General features: G+C 38.4%; 1 protein-coding gene across 2 annotated transcripts in view; it reads left to right on the top strand.

The window, feature by feature from the left end:
• The first annotated feature begins 2,320 nt into the window (after window positions 1-2,320).
• Window positions 2,321-9,069, top strand: part of CCDC15 (coiled-coil domain containing 15) — a 51,546-nt gene continuing 44,797 nt past the window's right edge. For both annotated transcript variants that reach the window (XM_012545134.3, XM_012545132.3), the window contains exons 1-4: window positions 2,321-2,634; window positions 2,816-2,998; window positions 5,429-5,578; window positions 7,060-7,263. In XM_012545134.3, coding sequence (XP_012400588.2) covers window positions 2,485-2,634; window positions 2,816-2,998; window positions 5,429-5,578; window positions 7,060-7,263 — 687 coding nt within the window. In that variant the 5' untranslated portion in view covers window positions 2,321-2,484. The remainder of the gene's footprint in view (window positions 2,635-2,815; window positions 2,999-5,428; window positions 5,579-7,059; window positions 7,264-9,069) is intronic.

Raw genomic sequence — 9,069 nt, 5'->3', positions numbered from 1 at the left:
GTTTCACAGCCGACTTTGTTCATTCCGAGCTTCACAGTGGAACACTTGCCATTAATCTTTTTTTTTTTTTAATTTAATAGCCTTTATTTACAGGATAATCATGGGTAACTTTACAGAATTAACAATTGCCAAGCCTCTTGTTCCAATTTTCACCTCTTACCCCCACCCTCCCCTAGATGGCAGGATGACCAGTAGATGTTAAATATATTAAAATATAAATTAGATACACAATAAGTATACATGCCAGAACATTATTTGCTGTACAAAAGAATCAGACTCTGAAATATTGTACAATTAGCTTGTGAAGGAAATCAAAAATCAGGTGGGCATAAATATAGGGATTGGGAATTCAATGTAATGGTTTTAGTCATCTCCAGAGTTCTTTTCTGGCATAGCTAGTTCCAGTTCATTCCTGCTCCATTGGAAATGATTTGGTTGATCTCATTGCTGAGGATGGCCTGGTCCATCGAACTGTCATCATATAGTATTGTTGTTGAAATATATAATGGTCTCCTGGTCCTGCTCATTTCACTCAGCATCAGTTCGTGTAAGTCTCTCCAGGCCTTTCTGAAATCATCCTGTTGGTCATTTCTTACAGAACAATAATATTCCATAATATTCATATACCACAATTTATTCAGCCATTCCCCAGCTGATGGACATCCATTCAGTTTCCAGTTTCTAGCCACTACAAAAAGGGCTGCCACAAACATTCGTGCACTGTATGACCTATTCTTGATCCATAACATTCATACACCATTGTATGACCTATTCTTGATGAAGCTCTGCTTCTTTTTCTAACTGCTCACAAATGTTAATAGTGGTGTGTCACTGACAAACTTTACATACTATTCTCTTCCTTTGAAAATTAGGATTACATGTACAAATTTTCTAGTCTTACAATACCCTTCCTGTTCCTCCTTGCCCACCCCCATCTCTGATGTTTTAAATCCTGGCAGGATTTTGCGTTTTCTTCTCACTATACTAAGTTGTATACCTGCAGTATGGGTGGCCTGAACTCACTGGCTTCAGGAATTAATCAGTTGTATTAACTATTTTCATTCTCTCCCTTTCAGTCCAAATATTGTTATCTTTGGCCAAGAGAATATAAATACAATAACCATTGAGTTGTTCTGACTTTTTTTCTGTTGCTTGCAAACCCCTACACTAAATACTCCAACCTCCTTCCGTCAACTGGTTTAATTAAAAAAAAAAAAAAAAAAAGCTGTTCTTTTCCCTAGTGTTCACAGCCGACTTTGGTTCATTCCGAGCTTCACAGTGGAACACTTGCCATTAATCTTTTTTTTTTTTTTAATTTAATAGCCTTTTATTTACAGGTTATATGCATGGATAACTTTACAGAATTAACAATTGCCAAGCCTCTTGTTCCAATTTTTCACCTCTTACTCTCTCCCCCTCCCCCAGATGGCAGGATGACCAGTAGATGTTAAATATATTAAAATATAACTTAGATACACAATAAGTATACATGACCAAAACGTTATTTTGCTGTGCAAAAAGAATCAGACTTTGAAATATTGTACAATTAGCTTGTGAAGGAAATCAAAAATGCAGGTGTGCATAAATATAGGGATTGGGAATTCAATGTAATGGCTTTTAGTCATCTCCCAGAGTTCTTTCACTGGGTATAGCTGGTTCAGTTCATTCCTGCTCCATTAGAAATGATTTGGTTGATCTCGTTGCTGAGGATGGCCTGGTCCATCAGAACTGGTCATCAACTTGCTATTAATCTTACAGGACCATTCTTTTGTATTTATCTTGCTACTTGCACTAGCAAGTTTTTTTTTTATTGTTATTCATTTACGAGCAGGCCTGTGCTGGGGTCAGCTCAAACCCTCTTTGCAGGGTCAATTGTTAAATTTTCAAGAGGAGAATAATCCTTGTAAATCCAAAACTACAAATGATTGCAGGATTTATGGTTTTGTTCATCGTCTGGACTTAAGAAAGTGAAGGAGAAAATGTTAAAAATACAGGTTAAACTTTGAAACGTCTGTAGACTTTCCCCCCCTCTCCAATGGAAGACTGGGTGATGCTCCTCTCAGGAGAGACAAAAAGAGCATCTTAAGTGAGGACTGGGGAAGCCTGGATCTCTACCTCCTGTTCGCAAGTGAGATCAGCCTGCAGCGCCCCCCACAGGAGAGATCAGCCTGCAGCGCCCCCGCCCAGGAGAGATCAGCCTGCAGCGCGTCCCTTCCCTTCCCCCCCACACAGCACGCAGCCGCAGACAAAGAACTAAGGGCCGCCCCACCCCCACGGGAAGTTTAGATTCCCGAGCCGTAGGAACCGGAAACAATGCAATGGAAGGCCGAATCCGCGTCCCTGCTGTACTCCGCCTCGGATGCTAGCGGGAGGGCGGAGCCCGGAAGGGGAGGAAGTAAAGATGCGGGCTGGGCGGGCGCCGAAATAGAAAGTGGCCGTTGAGCCGCCGTAGTGACTTAGCTCTGTTTTCGGTTGGGGGTCCCGATGGCGGTCCCGGGCGTGCAGCAGCTTTCCCTAGCCAAGGACGGGATCCGGGCGCCGCCGCGAAGCCGGGCTGTTTTATGTCCCGGGCCTTCGGGACGCCGCCATCCTCCCGTCTTAACCAAACCCTCGCCGGTCTTTGCCCGCGTCCAGGTTTTCTTTCATTGACGGCCCCGCCCCGGGACCCCAGGGACCCCCGGGTCGCCCTTTCCCGGTCCCGTTTCTTCCCCCCTCTTACTCCGACCCCACGTCCCCGCCCCCCCCGGACCTTCCCAGCCCTCGCGTAGTTTTCAGAGCAGCTTCCTGAAGATGCCGATGTTTTCCTTCTGAGCAGGAATCACGGACGTCCCAAAACCCGGCACCGACCCGAAAGTCTCGATGTGCCCCGTGGGTGGAACAAAGCTCTGAGAAGAATCGGGCCCTGCTGGCGGTGCTGGCAGAGAGGAATGAGGCGGTGGTGCCTGTCGGGGCTTGGGTGGAGTGTGCCTCACCGGGTAGTGAGGAAGCCCCGGCGTCCGTGAGTGTCTCTTTTCCCGACGTGGGGATGAGCAAGGGCATCTCCTCCCCACCCCCTCTGCCTTTACTGACCGCGAGCTAAGCCGCCGCCGAGCTACCGGCGTGTCTTCTAAGGTTTATGTAAATGAGGGTGTTTTTGTGCGAGGGCCAAAACCTGTGACTTGTCTCATTTGCACAACAATGTAACCTCTATAGAGCACCCCACGGACCCGCTTGTAGAATGAGCCTAATCTTAAGACTTAACTGATCTTATTTAAGACTTCCCTGATCCTCAATAAACTCGAGGAAACAGAAACAATCGATAAAATAGGTAAAAGTTTACACATTAAATGAAAAGGTCGCAGGACAGGGAAGAAGCTCTTAATTCTTCTTGTTCAACCCCCTGCCTGAAGCTGGAATCCCAGTGTAGATACCGGGAAATTGTAATAGACATGTCTTTCCAAGTTCATGGTCATAATTAGTGTTTTGTTTATATTTTTGTTCTCGTGTTTATTGTAATTGTATAAATTATTTTCCTGACCCTACTCTACTTCACTTACCTTCCATTCACATAGATTTGGTCAGGACTGTATTTTTGAAGTTGCTTTTATCAGCATACTAATAGTCTAATACTGTAACAAGTCTCAAACACAACTTGTTTAGCTGTTCCTCAATTTATGGACATTTAATCTGGGGTTGGGGAGGAGGTAGCAAAGAAGAGCCTAAAAATACCCAGGTTCAAATCCTGGGTTTATTAGTTACTTCGTTTGTATTTTGGGAAAATCACCCAAGTTCTCTGAGAGTCTTTAAGTTTCTTCATCTGTACAAAGAGGGTGCTAGCGTCTTAAAGATCTCTAAAAGCTCTAAATCTTAACTTATGTGACATAATCAGGGTGTGTTACAGTTAAATGTAGAGAAAAAGACTTTGCCCTAGAAAGGACAGAACGAACAATAATGGTTGAAGTTGGAGAGAGAGAAGGGAGAAGGAAAAAATCTAATGGAGCTACCCAGAAGGGGAATTGGCTACCTTAGGATATAGTACAATAGTAGTAGTGGTAGACCTCATGAGAGGTCTTCAAAGTGGAGGGACCATTTGTCTGGGATTGAGGGATCCTTGTTTAGGTTTGAATTGTATTAGGTGGTCTCTGAATTTCTTTATAAGTCTGAGATTCTGGTTTGTGCATGTGTTATATTTTGTTAGGCAAGTCACAAAAGTAGATTTCTCATCTGGGTAGTTTGAATTATATATATATTAAGACCTCTACCAATTCTTTATTCCATGATCTTGTAAATTTTGGAGAATTTAGGAAGAAGTAATAGAACTCGTTGACTTATTGGGTTATTAGTTTCTCACTCTCATCATCTGGAGTGGGTGACAGCTTTTTTGGAGTTGTCATCTTCTCATATATTTTTTGACTTTTTGTGACAGCTCTGTCCCTCTCCATTTTCTGGCTCATCCCTATTTACATACATAGATTCCTTACTGACCTATATTTTAAGAGGTGAATCAAAAATAATTTGGTTTTGAGAGTTTGAAAAGAATAGTAATGTATGAGATTGGAAAGATACATTGGGCCATGTTGTACCTCACACATGGCACTATCTCCTGTCACCATACCTTTGTTCTGTCTGTCATCCTTGTACATATAGTTCTTCTTCACTTTTCGCTCAAACTCCATTTCTTCCTCAAGAATCAGCTCAAATACCACCTCTATAAAAAGCCTTTCCTGTTTTCTAGTGCTCTCCTATGCATAATTATCTTGTATTTTTCTTTTATACATGTTCTTGTATTTGTATATATACATATATATTGTATTTATTCTATATGTATATAGCTATACATAAATAACTAATCTATATATTTATGTGCATACTTGATGTCTTTTCCTAATAGCATATAAATTCCTTGAGGGTAGGTACCCTTTGTAGTTTTATCCATGGTGGCTTGTATACAGTATAAACATTTGTGATAAATGCTTATTGATAAAACATGTAAGAAATGTTTATATTGATTTGAGAAAAATAATGATAATCATGATAAGAAGGAACCCTAATTAGAGACACAATCCTAATGAAATGGTTTAATTCAAGTTTATGACAATACTTTAATCTGCTCTCTAGTTTTAATAAATGCATAGGCCTTGCTCTGGTTAGAATTGATATATTCTCTTTTTTTTAAAGACTTATTCAGCAAATTATTGCTATTGTAGTTTTTGATTCATTTGGTTCAAGAGTTGCTAATGTTGTGTTAAATTTTATAGTCTGAACCCTATTGATGCCTTTCTTTTCAAAGGAATTTTAATCTGTGAAATTTGAAAATGGTGATCTGTGAAACGGAATTATTTCCCCAGGATTTTATCCCAATTTTCTTTTCCCCAATTTGTAGTAGGAGAGTCCAGGTAGGCAAAACTGCCTGGGTGGTGCAGCTTATTTTCTTGCTTTTTCTCATAAGGTTTCAGCGTCTCATTTAGAAGAAGAATTAAAGGAACAACAACGATTAAAAGAAGAATCTCTGAAACGGTTTCAGGAACAGGTGAAAAACAGAGTAAATCAGCAGATGAGGCTAAGAAAAAAGCAGCAGCTTCAGAAGTCCTGTGAAGCAGTAAGTTCAGTAATGGATCTCAATATAAGTTTGCTAAGAAATAGAAGTATAAAAAACATTGAAGTTTATTGTTCACTTTGCTTTGGAGCTCTATTTGGCATAATTTTAAATTTAGAGCATGGAACAGAAGACTGTTAACTAGGAGACCTGGGTTCTATTGCTAGCATATCATAGATGTGTGGCTTTAAAGGTTCTACAATTTCTGTTTTTTAAGTGGAACATTTAAACATTTATTGAACACCTACCACACTGTACTAACCACTGGGAATACAAAAAGAAACTAAAGAAATGTTCACATTTTAATGGGGGGAATAGGAAACAAATATGTACTCGTAAACTTTGTACAGGATAAATAAGAAATCAGTTTAAAAGGAAGGCACTAGAATTAAGAGGAGATTGGGCAAGGCTTTTTTTTAGAAGATGGGATTTTAGTTGAAACTTAAAGGAAGCCAAGGAGGTAAATAGGTAGAGTTAAGGAGGGAGAGCATTCCAAGTATAAAGGACAGCTAGTTCAAGACATAGATTGTTTTGTTCACGAAACAGCAAGAAGGCCAGTGTCACTAGGTTGAAGAGTATATTGTGGGAATTAAAGTGTAAGAAAGTAGAAAGGTCGGAGGGGATATGTGAAGAGCTTGTGAATGCCAAGTAGAGGATTTTGTATATGATTCTGAAAACATTAGGGAATCACTGGAGTTTATTGAGTTTATTGAGGTTGACATGATCAGATCTATATTTGGGAAAGTCACTTTGATAACTGAACGGAGTGTGGAGTGGATTGGGGAGAGATGAGAAGCAGGCAGACCCATCGGCAGGCTGATTTCAGTAATTTCAGTAATTCAGGTAGGAGGTGATAAGGGTCTCCATTAGAATGGTGACAGTGTCAGAACAAAGAAGGGGGGCATATTTGAGAGATAATGCAAAGGTAAAATCAACAGGCCTTGGCAACAGTTTGGAAATAGGTGATGAAGAAATAGTGAGGAGTCTCCAGTAATACCTAAATTGTGAGCTTAGGGGACTCAGAATAGTATTGCCCTTTATAGTAATGGGGAGTTGGGCAGGGTCCGGCTTGGACCAGGGAAAAGTAATGAGTTTAATTTTGAACCCATAGAGTTTAAGGTTCTATTGGACATTCAGTTTAAGGTTCGTGAAAGACAGTTGGAAATGCATGAGTAGTAGTTACTAGAGAGGTTTGGTGGCAGGATAAGTAGATTTGAGAATCATCAACAGAGATACAGGTGTTAAATCCATGGGAGGAGATGAGATTATCAAGTGAAGTAGTAGAGGGAGATTGGAAGAGGGTCTAGGATAACCCAGAGAGATAACCCTGACATGACATAATAAGGCTGCTAAATATTTGTCTTGAAATTTCACAAGATAAAAAAAACTCTAAAGTACTTTGGAACTTTGAGGAATTCATTGAACAAAGGTGATATTTATGGTACTTAGTTTAGAGACTCATTGTATCCTTTTTTTGTATGTAGGCAGAAAAAGAAAGCACCATAGCCATGCAGTCTAATGATTCAGCTTCACACTTAACCCCTAAAAGTAGCAAAAGCATTTATCAGAACAGTATGAAAAGTGTCATCCGAAGTACTGGTTCCAGCTTGCTACCTACTCAGATTCCTGGTGATATTGAAGAGGAAGCAAAAAATGAAAATGGAACATTCCAACAACAGACACTGGCTGTAAGTACATTCACAATATTTAATACCAAATCCAAACTATTACAACTCCTCTATTTAGATAGTACTTTGTAAATACCTTCAAGAATTATACAAGTATGAGTTTTCGTGATTGGGATACTTTATATTATGGAGTGTTTTACATATATTATTTTATTTGATTATAAGTAGTTGTGTAAAGTAGAATAAAATATCAGGTAACACATTTGTATCTTTAGATGTTTTTATTAAAACAGCATTCTTTTAGTAATTTTATTTTGTACACTTGGGATTTTAGAATTCTGTATCATGACCAATAATAGGCTACATGTTTCTATTTATGCAGTTCCTTTTCTGTATACATGGTGTTTTTTTAAAAATTAAGTTTATTTTACTTGAAAAAACAGTAAGAAAAACAGAAAAGAAATATAAAAAAAAGTGAAACAAAAGAGAACATTGTCATGTGCCCAGCAGAACAACAGGGAGGATTCAAAATATATAACAACAAATTACCAGATCAAGAAAGTATATATATTAGTAAAAGAAATTACATTCATGAATGTCCATTTTCTTTATTTCCTTGTAAATTATTCTTTGGTTCTCTGTTGTGCACCTTATTTTATTCTTTTTTTCCCCTTCCATCCTCCTCACCAGCCCCAAGTAAACTACAGTAAAGAAAAGATACATTTATGTATACATATGTGGGGACACACACACACACACACACACACACACACACACACCCCTCTTTCTTATCCCTGCTGACTCTTAAATTCTGCTTCATAACTTTACTTTTAGCTTTACTGTTACTTATCCTCCCTCCACCCAAGGATCCTTCCCTTTTCTTCCCTCATCCTTTGCTTCCCCATCAGCCCATCTGTTCCCCCTTGTTTCTTTCTAGATTTTGGAGGGTGCTATACCCTTCATGATATATATGTAATGTTTTCTATTGAACCCATTCCTAATGTGAATAGGTTTTAAGAAATATGAGCTCCCTTTGCCCCTCTAATGCCTCTCTGTTCTTTCTCTCTACCTCATTTGTATGATTACTATTTTTATCTTAACTCTACCAGTCTTGTGAACTAACCTATTGTTGATGTGAATCTTAAAAATTTAATATGCATTTCCCATGTAAAAAAACCAAACAATTTGTGTATGTCTAAATAGTTTATCCACATTGAGTTACTTAAAAATCATTGATAGTGACTTCTATATGTTAAATTATCTTTTAATTTTGGGTTTGGTTGATAGAAAGTCCTGAAAATCTGCAAGTTTGTTGAAAGTTCATTTTTTCTCATTAAAATTATAGATAATTTTGCTGGATATGATATTTTTGGCCTGAGGACTAGTTCTTTTGATTGTTGATAGATAAGATTCCAAGACTTGCTTTTTTCGTTGTTGTTGTAGCTGCTAATAAGCCTTGTACAATTTTAATTGTAGGTCCAGTGTATTTGAATTGTGTTTTTCTTGTTTCTTGCAAATTTTTTCATTAATCTGAGAGTTTCAAAATTTGACAGTAATATTCTTGTGTGTTTTCCATATAGGATCTCTTTGAGGTGATGATATTCTACTTTCCCCTCATGTTCTATCAGGACATTTTTCTTGGGTTATTTCCTGCAGTATTATGTCAAAGTTCTCTTTTTGGTCACAATTTTGTCAGTCCAATTATTCTTATATTTTCTCTTCTTGATCTGTTCTTCAGATCTATCATTTTTCTTATGTTTTACATTATGTTCTTTTTCTCATTCTTTATAATCTGTTTTATTATTTCTTGGTCTTTTGTAGCATCACTGTCTTCCCTATCTAATTCTGATTTTCAAAGAATTGTTT

This window comes from Sarcophilus harrisii, chromosome 3, assembly GCF_902635505.1.
Source record: "Sarcophilus harrisii chromosome 3, mSarHar1.11, whole genome shotgun sequence".
Lineage (NCBI taxonomy): Eukaryota > Metazoa > Chordata > Mammalia > Dasyuromorphia > Dasyuridae > Sarcophilus > Sarcophilus harrisii.
Note: the sequence above shows the minus strand (reverse complement) of the source record. Positions and strands in the feature narration are given on the sequence as shown.